At 39.6% G+C, this 13,101-nt stretch overlaps 1 protein-coding gene across 1 annotated transcript; it reads right to left on the bottom strand.

Annotated features, from left to right (window-relative positions):
• Positions 1-10,906: 10,906 nt before the first annotated feature.
• LOC310954072 (transmembrane protein 121) lies at positions 10,907-11,857 on the bottom strand (the record flags this gene model as incomplete). The annotated part of the gene is made up of 1 exon (XM_083923371.1): positions 10,907-11,857. One exon carries the CDS (start codon positions 11,855-11,857, stop codon positions 10,907-10,909), a length of 951 nt encoding a protein of 316 aa, XP_083779497.1.
• Between the last annotated feature and the right edge of the window lie 1,244 nt (positions 11,858-13,101).

Raw genomic sequence — 13,101 nt, 5'->3', positions numbered from 1 at the left:
TTCTGTGTTTTTGAAAACATGGGAGAAAAAGCACTCTGTGTTTAAATGGTTATTCTATGCCGAGGATATTATTCTAAATATATTTGCAATGTTAGGTTTCCACTTTTCTTGAATATACCGTACTAAGCACTGTTTTCTTTTTTATAAACCAAAACAAATGTGTTCAGACTTGGAAGTTTACAAAAAGTTAGTGCTCACTGATAAAAAAAATAAACACATTTTGTTGTTAGCCATTAGCCATCCTTGCTTGTGATGGATACGGAGAAGGAAGGAGTTTTAGGCAGAAAGTTTCACTTTAAAAAGTTGCCCGACGGCTCCTCGGAGAAAACAAAAGTAATCTGCACAGTTTGCAGAGCCAAATTAAATTATCCTATGAGATGTTGTTCTCACTCGCAGGCCACATAGTCCGAAAGAAGACAGCTGTTTTGTTCCCTGATAACGTAAACAGACTGGTCTGCCTCATTAACTGGCTGAATGTAAAGGAGGACTAAGCTGAATTGTTGTTGTTCTCCATCCATCTTCAACTGCTTGTCCCTATTGGGGTCGCGGGGAGGGGCTGGAGCCGATCCCTGCTAACATTGGGCGTGAGGCGGGGTACACCCTGGACAGGACGCCGGTCTATCACAGGGCACATAGAGACGAACAGAGACAGACAACCATCCACATTCACAATCACACCTACGGGCAATTTAGAGTCATCAATGAACCTAACACGTGCATGCCTTTGGACTGTGGGAGGAAACCGGAGAACCCGGTGAAAACCCACGCAGACACAGGAGAAAATGCAAACTCCTGTTGTTGTTCTATGGAGTGAAAAAGATTTATCATTCTTTTTTCCATATTTGCATGGTTTGTTGTGAACCACCTTTTTGAAATTCAACTGTCACTTTAACATATAGGCCTGGGTTTTGTTAATATTAGCGCATATAAGAAATATACCTTTTTTAAGCTGACAGTCCATTTTGATGGCCTTGATGGTTTCTTTGAAAATCTGTAGTTCACATGAGAAAATCTGTGCTCAAAGTTAAAAAGCTGCTTTTACACAATAGTATTTGAACTTTGTGTTTTTTTACATAAATTCCATCATTTTACATTTAAATATCCATTATTACATACTTTAGTTTTAAGAAGAAATGCAATTAATCACAGTAAATTGTGTGATTAATTAGTTGTTTTTTAAAATCGATTGACAGCACTAGTTTAAAGACATCTTTTTGTGAACTAAGGAGCCTTCATGTTGTTTTATAATCCTCATAAGTAAACAACACAACGTGATTGGTTGATGCCTTTACTCACAGTGTGAAAGCTCGGAAAAAAACATATGTCATTGTTACTTGTTAATTGTTTTGTACGTTAATAAATTATAATAATTGTCCAAATCCATGTTGATTTGAATTATTTTTAATAGGCCTACATTTTCCATTCTGGGCAAGTAAGTTTAGCTATCGGGCAAGTAAAACATCTCGCCTGAAGAGAACCACGTAATGCATTAAAATGCTGAAAGAGCCAGTTTGTAATTTGGTCAAAAACAACCAAGTCCTTTGCCATTTTTGTCTGACAATTTTCTGTTTTGCATGATATAAACATCATCAATACACCCCTCATTCTCTGTGAATACACCGTAGAATGAGTGGCTATGTTCACACATAGTCTCACTCAGAGATTAAACACTCTTTGTATGAAGGAGCTGGCAGAATTAGATGCTCGAGAGTGACACTTCTGTTGTGACCATGGTATGGAAAACAATTCTGTTACTGGTAGCAAAAGTCATCTTATCATGGGGGCAGCTGCAACATGTGTGAAAACCTTCAGACGAGCTTTAATATAACAAACTGAACGCCTGTGCTCTTTGTCATTCAGAGCAGAACTTTACTGTATGTCTGACCCTTTTGCAATAGCTCATTGAACCAACCAAAAGACAATTTGAGTATTGGATCCTTTTACTCTCAGATTTCCATCACAGCGTTCTCACATACAGCCCCGTCAGGTAATGTCTGGATAATTTCAGGTTCTGAGTGCATGAAAGGAGCTCAATTCTCACTGTGATAAAGAACTGCTCATTTCACTGCCATTCAAATTAATTTAAGAATGACAAATTGAAATACTGTACACACATTGGTTTGAACAAAATTCAAGATTTTTCTATTATTTCTTTAATCCCCTCTACAAATCACCAGCTCCTGGGTGGAAGACAAATCACTATATAATTTTGGATTAATTGGTGGAGTGGGAATCCGGTTTTTAGCAATTATCAGTTGACTACTGCAGAAGCACCATGTTCCTCTATTGATTCCTGACTCATTTTCATTTTCTCTAATTATATGGTTTAGTGTAGCCTACATCAAAAAATTTGAAAAAATGAGAAATTGTCTTTTCATAGCTCAGATAGTGCCGTGGAAATGAGTGGCGTGGAGGTTGAGGTACAATATTCACTTACCTTTTGGATCTGTTTTGGTCTCCATCCCCTCATGAGAGAAATAGATGTGCCTTTAAATGGTGGACTTTGTTCAACAGCCGCCAGTTTGCTTAAGCATGGAAACAGCTTTCATCAGAGCCATGACTCAACCATAAAGTATACATGGGGACCAAACTGACATTGCCTAAAAGCTGCATAGAGCTGCACAGTGGTTGGCTATTAGGCTTTATTCAGAAGACTTTTTGACATAGCATGGAAAGCAGAGATATAACTGACCTCAACTAACTTTCTGTCCATACAGAAAGTGTGTGTTGCCAAGTTTTTAAACGTACATCTGACATAACACATACACTTCTATTTTATAAAATCCAACTGTGCAGCTATCAGCACATGAATGCAAGCTTAAGTGTATTTTTGTGTGTTAATTCTAGTTGTGATTGTGTGTTGAGCTCTGCCAAAACACAGGTGGCCTACACTTACAACTCATCGTACTATATGTAAGCACAGACGTTTGCTGTCACTGCTCTCATGTGGTAGATGCTAGAATGTAGTTACCAAAAACCAACACAGGTCCAGGTGTCAACTCAGATGGTTATTTGGCCCCTGAACCTGTGGTGAATAAATGTCAGGCACAGCAATAACGAATAACAATTTGCAACCCTAAAAGTTCGGTGTTGGTTCCATTCTGGAACAACACATATGCAGTTTACAATAACAACAGTGGTAGATTTACCATTGACCAATACTTAAAATCAATGAGTTCAATTGATATCAGACGTCTTATTTCTTGGTATTGCTGCATTTGCTGAGTTGGTTGAAAACAATATTTTATCCCCCAGTCTTGAAGGAATATGAGGGGGGTAAATACAAACCAACAACATTGTATTTGCACCAATCCTAAAGGTATGTGCATGCCAATATGTTGGTGTGGAATGGACTGGACAAAGAAAGCAAACAAACAATCATTTTTGCGAGGTATAGAAAAGAGGAAGGGGCGTGTAAAGCACATTGATGGTGATATTGTCACTGCCATCATCTAACTTTTTTAGATGTTATATTTGTCTGAAAAAAGGTTTACATCAGTAATGTTCTACTGCACAACATGCTCATATTGAAATACAGGGATGAAGGCATTTGGAATGACAAACATCTGTCAGCAAAATATTTGCTGACGCTTTTAAATGACAGCATGTTTATTAGATGGAGATTCATTCAGTGTGTTAACACGTTTGATTAGGTTTTCTTTCTGTCTCAGAGGAATAGTTTAGATGTTTGACATGATGTGCCATTGGTAATATTCCAGCATCTGCGTTAGCTTCTTCTACAGATCATGTGGATGTACTGTAGATGTTTCAGCAAGCTGACATCCTATCAAATACAGATAAATATACTTATTTAACAGGATATCATTTACTTTACTTAATATTTTAAAGCAAAAATGAAGTCCCAAGGGAATAACATCATGTATAATGTATTTTAATCCTCAGCCATCACTGTATCATGGAACTCATTTATCAGCTCTAGCTTCTCCCAAACAGGAATGCTGACACAAACATTCAAGAGCCACACATAATTAACATCTGACTTAACTAAAATATTTAACCTTTTCTTTGCCAGATGTCCAATGACAACATTCCTAGAAGAGCTCGATCTTAACTGAGCACAAACCTGATATTTTTTACCTAAGTAATAACCATCACACTGACCAGTATGAGCTATTTTACCCAGGATGCTCCAGTATTCCAGTATTGTAAGGGATAGCCCACCTCCTCTGTGAGGCTCCATTTGATCTTTTTAGGACCCAGCTGAGAAGCGTCCCCAACCAACAATGAATGCTTAGTCATAATTACCTGGCTGTAGCCACTGTCATGCCAGCGGTATGCAGTGGAAAAATTGTAATGCCAGATTTGACTAATTAGAATGAAAAATAACTCAAACCGCCCCTCGCCAATACAAAAATAGTTTTTCAAATGAAATCAATTAACAGCTAAAACAATATGTCATCTGTTTGCCTGAATCTGGCTTTCCAATGAAATCCAGGACTTGTTGGATTGAAATCAATTTGCTGTGGGCTGGTTTGTGAGCTTGCAGCATAGAGAGGTCATAGCAACAGCCGTGGGTCCAGAGGTAAGAAATCATTAATGTTTCTTGTAAAATTTTGTCTGCACACATATATTTCATTAATGCCTGCGTTGACTTTTTTGATGGCAGCTTCCTCAGCCTTGAGCTAGGTGCTTTTTCAAGGTAGACAGCTCATCAAAATGAGTGACAGGGTTGTGAAGCAGACCTGACCAACTGCAGGGGGTGGAACTGACAACAAGGTGAAATGTTAAATCCTGTAGCTTAACCTAGAACCAATCTAAAAATAAAATGACCTCTTCCTGATTAATGTCTCTTCTTTTAAGTCTTTTTATATTAAAAAGTAAATATGCAGTGAATTTGCAGTTAAGTCAAGTTAAGAGAATAACAAATGCTTTAAAATATAAATGAAACCAGAGACACACACAGTGATCAGTGTTTCCTTTAACAATATGACACAGAGCACACATCTTTTTAGGCCTTTAAGGACTTGACTATTACATTCACATGTAAATGGATGCTTGAGAAAGCCATATAAGCAACAGAGAGAATCATTTATAAACCATCTGAATTTTTTATCGGTCAACAACGCCTGACAGAAAACCTGAATTGTGCAGATTTAAATGCTAGATCTCAAGAAACATGTTTAAATATTGAAACACCTCTCCATAATTCACATTTACATTCAACCCTTTAAAGCGCAATGAGTGACTGGCTGTCATATTGACACCCGGGTTTCCTGTTGGAATGCCTGAAAGTTGCTGGCAGTCCAGCAGAGTGACCTGATTATTAGAGAGATCATATTGTACTGTAGCTGAAGTCACAGACTTGATCCTCCGTTGAGTTCACACTTCACAGCTGTTGTTAATCCTTGCTGAACTGTGCATGAAGCAAGATAGTGAAACCTTGCCTGTTAGAGGGGTGCCTGTGCTCTCTCATAAAGTGCACACACGTGTGTCTAAGGGGTATATATGGGGAAACAGTTGTTATTACATTGGCTGTAATTTGATAAAAAAAAAGATTAAAGTGTTTTGACTGAGGAATAGTTAATTGCGACTGCTCAGCAAAATAATTGAAGGATGTCGAATGTTTCCCAGAGCCCTTATGCAAAAAATCTCTGTACCAATCGGCTATCTGTCTAATGAAGATTTAGCCTCCAGGTGCAACGGCTAATATTTGGGGCTTTTTGGTGTAGCAGGCAGATAACCAGACCAAGACTTCCTCTTCTGAGTGAAGGTAACGTTTACAGTCCAGATTCTGCATTCATATGCAGTATCTGTTTATAGAGATTCATGTTCAAGTCCTTGGAAAATCTGTGAAGTATAGCAGGAGCTGGATGAGCCACAAACTCTGCAGAAAAACTTTCTGGTCTTTCTGCACCTTGGTCATGTGCACAACATCTAAATCTTAGATTAAAGCATGCATTATCGTGTGAACTGGCCTCCCCTCTGTTTGAAAGATGCAAAGTGCTTTAAGTTACAGTTTTCCTGGGTGCAGTAAATACATTCAGTGCAGCAGCATCGCACACTTTCCTCTGCTTCATCTAAAAAAAGCCCTGTTGTTATTTGTTTTTAGAGAGTGGCCTTTTAAATCTGGTATCAATTACCCTTCAGACAAGAGAATCAATACTTGACGAGCATTCATTTTCTGTACTGGTTTGTTCTCCCTATGCTCTAACATGTCTTCCATGAAAAATACATTTGTTTCCCTGGCTGTGTTGCCATCCAAGACTGCCGAAGGTCGAGCTGTGAATTTACTGCAGCCGTTTGTCTTGCTTGCTTGGCACAGGCCGCTTTGTCAGTGTTAATGTGGTAAGTGTGGAGGTGCATCCAACAGCGTTCCTAGTTTATTAACATTCGAGAGTGTAAAGCAAAAAAACATGGTCCCCTGGATGAATGCAACTTTCTGGCAGTGCGGGAAGAAGGCTGATGTGAAATAGGGTGGGAGGGTGCGGGTAGATTGGGTTGGCTGCCCAAAGGCACACTTGTGGCTTCCAGAGGAGTGGATCATCAATACTCATATGAACACTAATGATAAGTGCTTTGTTGATACCAAAAGCAGATGTATATGAAACAGATGACGATTTAATTAGTTTGCCAACACCAGAGTATATATATATATATACATATATTATGTATAGTAATATTAAAGTAATAGGAACAGTACTGATATTCTGCTTATGTTTAATTTGTGCTCGTTTCCGGGTTTGTACTAGAACATGTTGAAATGTTTTGATGTTGAAAAAACATCCTACTGTCTGTCTGTATATACCTGTATTCATCCTCTGTCTCTGTCAGTTTTAGTGTATGTTTCCCCCTCCTGAAAATGCCCATTCTGCTGATTGATTAGCGTGTCCCTGACTTCTTCATGTGTGCTCTTCGATATTACAATTTATTGCGATTTATTGCAATTTCTGTTTACCTTTTCAACACTAGATCATGGGAAAATGAATAATACTTGAATCATATACTAACAGACATTTACTTTGGAAAATCTCTGACAGCAGTTACTTCCTCCTACCTCCACAGACTAAAATTAAACTATAAATGAAATGAACTATAAAAAACGTAATATTTAAAGCTGTACTCCGTAAGATTTGAGATATCTTGTCTCTAGCTGGCTCTTTGGCAGTAAGATGTAATTGTAGGCGAGCCTGTACTTTTAGAGCCCTCCATCTTGTCACACTCACAGTCACTATGTGTGTTGACTTTTTCTTTTTTACCCTCTTAAATCCACACACACACACACACACACACACACAATTGTTCCTATTACACTTCTGCCATTACTACAAGCCTGTCTCAGAAATTGAAAGTTCCCGAATTTCTGATTATAAGTGAACGCATCATAACCTTTAGCGACGATCTGGGCCGGCATACCATCGGCTTTCAGCGGTGTCACTAATATGGCGGCTTATTTACATCTAGGGAGGGGATGTCGCCACAGACATGATATTTAAATACTCTGCAAAAAGGTAAATAGAAGTGCTTTAATTACTGGGCCATATGATCGATCAGCATTGTTTTAACACACTATTTGATAGATAGGAACTTAAGAGAAAATTAAATAGAGGAAAATCTTACAGAGTACAACTTCAAGTGAATCAATTTGTTTTCCCACCCCAGTATATGGGGTAGTTGTGATATAACAGCGGTACAGAAGTCCAGATGGTTTGTTTAAAGTCACAGTTTCTGAATACAAGCTGTGTGCATTTCTATGTGGATTGAACATTTGATACTTTCCTAATGTTATATAGCACCTCAATCTAGCCTGGCGTCACCAGACGAATTACAAATAATTAGTCTGGGCCCTCTTCATAGCAATGAAACCGTGGAGCTTGCTCTGAGGAAAACAATGGCCACAAACTTTCTCAAATTACAGCTAAAGAGTACACAAATGTGTTTTTGGTAATATAGTAACAGAATATTGAGTCATATTTAATCAGTGCTGCCTAGTTTGACAGTTGGATCTGAATTTCTTGAGCCTGGTAAACTGGGACGAGCAAACCTGCAGAATGAACAGTTACGCTATCAGCCATTACCTTAAACCAGCCCACATCAGATAAATGGTTGCGATTGGTTCCGCCCAGGGCCAGGCCAGTTGGAAATCTGTCTGAATGAGAGAGGGGCCAGACATCTTTGCCAGATCAAATGAAACACAAGTTTGGCAGATTTTTCTGGTTACTAGGCAAACCTTTACCTGTTTTGAAATCAAGAAAATACATGGGAATCGCACAATGTCAGACTTTTAACACTAAATAATCTAAGCAAAAACATAATAAGTTTATTATCCCTTATTTAGCCATCTGGTTCTTGTTTGTAACTGTAGTGCATCATCTTGTCGCACTCATGGCAACCCACCCAGTATCCAGGAAATGCAGAACTTCAAATACAAATGCACTGTTTTAACAATAAACATTATGTAAAGAGCCTGTATTACACATGCAACATTTAAACTACACATGAGAGTTGTAACAAATGAGAATGTGCTCTGCAGGCCTTCACAGTGATTTTGTTGTCACATCACAGCAAGGGGGACCTCCGTTTGAGTCTTAGCTTGAGTCTGCATATTGTGCTCTTTGTGTTTACATAGATCCTATTTTTTCTTTTTACAGTCATGGTGTTTCTCTGTTTATTTACATCGCATGCTGGGATAGACATAAAATGGTTCCTTATATAAACCAAGGTCAGCTTGAGACACATGTTAGCTCAAGATTTGGTGAATAGCAATGACCAATGGCATCTTTTGTAAGGCCAGTAATAGAATTCTGTGCCAACTATATAAATCTTTGTTACTGATGGTAGAGTGCACTAGAACAATTGTTTTTTTTTATCGGAATTCTTACATTGTCATCCACACAATCAAAGCTACAATGCAGCTCATTTCATCAGGAACATTTTGTCATTGTTCATCTCACTGAATTCATCATTCAGCACTTTCAGTACAACTCTAAAGGATGAATTTTTCCTTTCATTGCTGCAGTTCTGTAAAAAAACAATACAATACAATAGTGTATTATAGTGTCTAAATTGCTGATGTTGTAACTTTATAAGACATCAACACAAATAATGTTAGCTACAGCAGTCTTAATGTGATGTGAGCACAAAACGTTGCCACCTTCCTGTTGCTGTACCTTGCACAGAGGAAAATGTTGGACTAGCATCTGCACTCTCAGGGTTTTAACAACCATGGAAAGCCAGTCTGCTTAATTATGCAAGCAGCCAATGGTGAGAGAGAGATTATGCAAAGGAAAGCCACCTGAGTACAAGAGAAAGAGCCTATTGTAAAAAATTTGTTTTGTTTTACTTTCTTTGCGAAACACTTTGCACTGTCATATACCACCTGACCTTACTGTTCAATTTGTCTTTACATCTTTGGCTTTGTCGGCAAATCCAGTAAATATCCCTTTTCATTTCTCAGTGACTTTTCTTCCTTTTTTCCTTTTCGACAAATAGTCATTTTAAAGGTCCCATAGTATACTTATTTTCAGGTTGACTCTTGTATTTGGGGTTTCTGTTAAAACATGTATATATGCTTGAATGTTCGAAAAACACATTATTTCTCTCATACTGTCTGTCTTAATATACTTGAAATGCTCTGTTTTAGCACCTGTCTCTTTAATTTTTATAATAAAGCTTTATACTAAAAAAGACATAATTCTCCCTTTTTACAATATGGGACCTTTAAGGTTTGGATAATATGTCTATTACTGCAAAGCAGAAAGTCTAGCTCTGACTCAGCCTGTGGTGATGGAGAGAAAAAAATATTTTTTGAGACATAAAGAGATTTGTCATATTAGAAGGCATGATGTTGTCTTGGCTGTTGTTTGGATTCACATCACTGGACCAAAGTATCCATTTTGTCCTTTTGTGTGAAGAACAAAATGACAGTGCTTACAAAGATCTGCCACTGCCACTAAACACAAGCACAGATAGTCACTGAGCGCCTGAGGAGGATATTAAACAGGTTTCCCTATTTGGAAATCATTTATCCATCTGCAGTGTTGCCCTTTGGCTGTGTATTTTGTCCTATGGCTTCGGAATCAAAGTCACTCTTTACAGTGATCAAACAGTTCCTAACTGCACAGAGAATTTATTTCAAATGTTCGTGTAAAATAAGCAGCCTAGATTATTACAATCACACTCAAGATGAATGACATTGCAAAGGCACCACTTCAGCAATTAAGTAGTCTCTAATTGTAGATTGAACCAGACCGAAAAAAAATCATTGTCTATTTTCTTTTGTAACCGAGGTTAATTTAAAGACTGCTGCTGCTGAATTTGAATTAAAAAGTGCAATAAGCTCAATTGGTCCAATAACTTTAAAATTACTTCATGAACAAAAACTTTTACAGACAGCGAAAGAGCAAGAAAGCCTTTATCTTGTACACAATACTTTATCAAAGAATCACATATAAAAAAACACACTTCTTTCAAGAGAAAGCTTTAACTGTTATTTTCATACTTTGATTCCCCCACTGGTTGCTCCTCCTGACTTTGAAGTGCCCTCGACTACTAAGAACATTCGAGCAACAGAAATGCACACCACAGCACACAGACCCTTAAGTTTAAGATTAGAATGCAACACACACAATTCAAAAATATATCCTCTAATATTGCAGTATTTGCCTTTTTTTTAATCTTTTGTACAATTAGAAAAAATACACAGAATTCACTGGATGAAATGCTTTAACAAAGTCACAAGTTATACTGTATTTTGCTCAATGACAGCTTTGGACACAGCACTGCTCTATCCTCACTAAGTGTCTGTAGTGTCCCATGTACCATTAAGCATCAGTGGAAATCATGATCTCCTGTGTGATCACATGCCCTAAAGGGTGTGAAGGATATGCCCTGCCAGCGTCCTGAGGGTATTCATTTTGACATCTTCAGGATTCACCTCACCATTTTGTCATGTGTGTTCACACGTGGTCACCTCAGGGAGGGGCGTCTGGTCCTGCATGACCACTTGAGGAGGGGTCGGAGCAGGGCGAGCGTGGGCCACCGAGTTTTTCTGCAGCTCCATTCCGAAGGCAGGAGAAGCATTCTGCAACTGTCTTCTGTACTGCACAAAGCTGCAGGTCTTTAGGATGATGGCCAGGATGTTCTTTCCTATCAGGATCCCAGAAACCCTGGCGTCTCTGTATAGAATCATGTTCCCCCCGCGGATGAAGAGGGTGATGATGTTGATGGTCACCAGGCTGAGGATGGGGTACAGAAGCATCTTGTGGGGCACAATGTTGATGCCCTGCATGCTGATCTCACTTAAGGACACACAGGGCAGCACAAGCAGCAAGATGTAGCAATAGAAGAACATCAGACCCTCTGCCCACAAAGGAAGCCCCTTCTTTTGAGGCTCCCACAGGTTGGCTTGGATGTCCAGTATGTCCAGCAAGTCCACCACCACCCAGAAGAGACGATTGCGGATCTCCTCACGCTTCTTGAAAGCGCGGACATACTCCATATGATCGATAGCAACCAGCACCACAAACAGCACTGGGATGCAAATGGACAGCAGCAACGTCAACGCTTTCCTTGCGAGAGCGTCCAGGCTCTTCCTGTCTGCCTTGTAGTTCTGATACACAAAGTAGACCTTGATCTCCAGCACAAAGATGTAAAGGAACCAAAGGATCATGGCGTAGCCTCGCTTTGCCGTGCGTACTTCAGCACCCACCCACACCGCCACGTAACGCAGGACGATTAGGAAGCAGATGTCTCCCACCATCACCATGATGCAGATGCCAATCTTGCGTGGCCCGTGGTTCTGCTCCACCAGGTAGGCATCAATCAGCGCCATGCTGCTCATGATCAGGATGGTAGACAGGCACACATGGGGCTTGTTGGTGGGAGGTGGAGGTACCATACTTGCCTGAGTGAGAAGAGAAGTAGGAGGAGGAGTGTTGTTGAAGCGGGAGGGAGATGCTCAGTTTGTCCAGTAAGGGTGCAGATCAAATATTGCTGCTAGACAGCGGTGTTCCTCTCCATTGCTTCTGCCTTGGCCGCAGTCCAGGATGCATTAATAGGATTCACACAGATCACTTCAATCAATCTCCACTTGTGCCCAAGCCACCTGCCAAGTAGACAGTACCCCTCATTTAGTAAATTATGTTCATTGGCAAATGGTCTGTAAACATACAGGTTTGCTGTTGTAAAAATGAATAAATCTCAGGATGTGTGTCTACCTTTAACACCCTGATAGTCACTCCTCAAACACAACACAGGAGTGTTGGAGTTGCATTTTCTGTTATTAAAAATAGAAAAAGAAAAATCTGCTTCGATGTGTTCTCATTCCAGATTAATTTCCAACACCCTTGTTTTCATACAAGCTTAAGCCTTCAGAGATAAAAATCTAGCTGAATACTCACTTGTCTCCCTCTTTGTACTTTATCCTAATGACTGGCAGCGAGCGATCATCCATGAGACTGCACTGGGAGATCACAAAGCCCATCTGTAATCCACAGGAGAAGAGAGGAGAAAATGCACAGGATCCTTTCTTTCCCTGACAGACTTAAATCCACCATTCATAGATATATTTCTCTCTTCTTCTTTTTTTTTCAAGCAAAAGAGAAATCCCAAAACATTGCCGTCATAATCCACTTACTGCTGAGACAGAATCACGAGCAGGCATCTTAATGGTCACAAAGACCGCTCTCAATTTCTGCAACAAAGAATAGAGGTTATCTTGTTTGTGCTTATAGAGGGTTTAAAACTCCCCCCAAAAGAGAAAGTTATTCTTAGTGGAAATATCTCTGCAGCAAGTCCGGCTTAAAAGAGAATTCCCTCTCCAGAAGTTTTCTTCTCCATCATACAGCATCCATGGGCGAGAAAATGCAACATTTTGTATCTGTGTAAGTTTGTGCGTTTTCAGAAGAAGTGTTGTAGTGAATCTTTTAAATGCAGCGTGTTTCTGACTGTCCTTCCCCACTCAGCTGTGGTAAGTGCGTTTTCCAGTGTGTGTGTGTGTGAGTGTGTGTGTGTGTGTGTGTGTGTGTGTGCAGATTTCGGCTGTCTCCACGCTCCGTTGTCGCTGTAAAATGCTGTCCCCCTGGCGAGATCCTGGCTGCTGCTCCGTTTTCTGTCTCCTGCTCAAGCAGCTTTTGCCAGGGA

The sequence above is a fragment of the Echiichthys vipera genome (genome assembly GCF_963691815.1).
Source record: "Echiichthys vipera genome assembly, chromosome: 11".
In the NCBI taxonomy this organism is placed as follows: Eukaryota; Metazoa; Chordata; class Actinopteri; order Perciformes; family Trachinidae; genus Echiichthys; species Echiichthys vipera.
The sequence above is the reverse complement of the archived record's forward strand: the minus strand, read 5'-3'. Positions and strand labels throughout refer to the sequence as shown.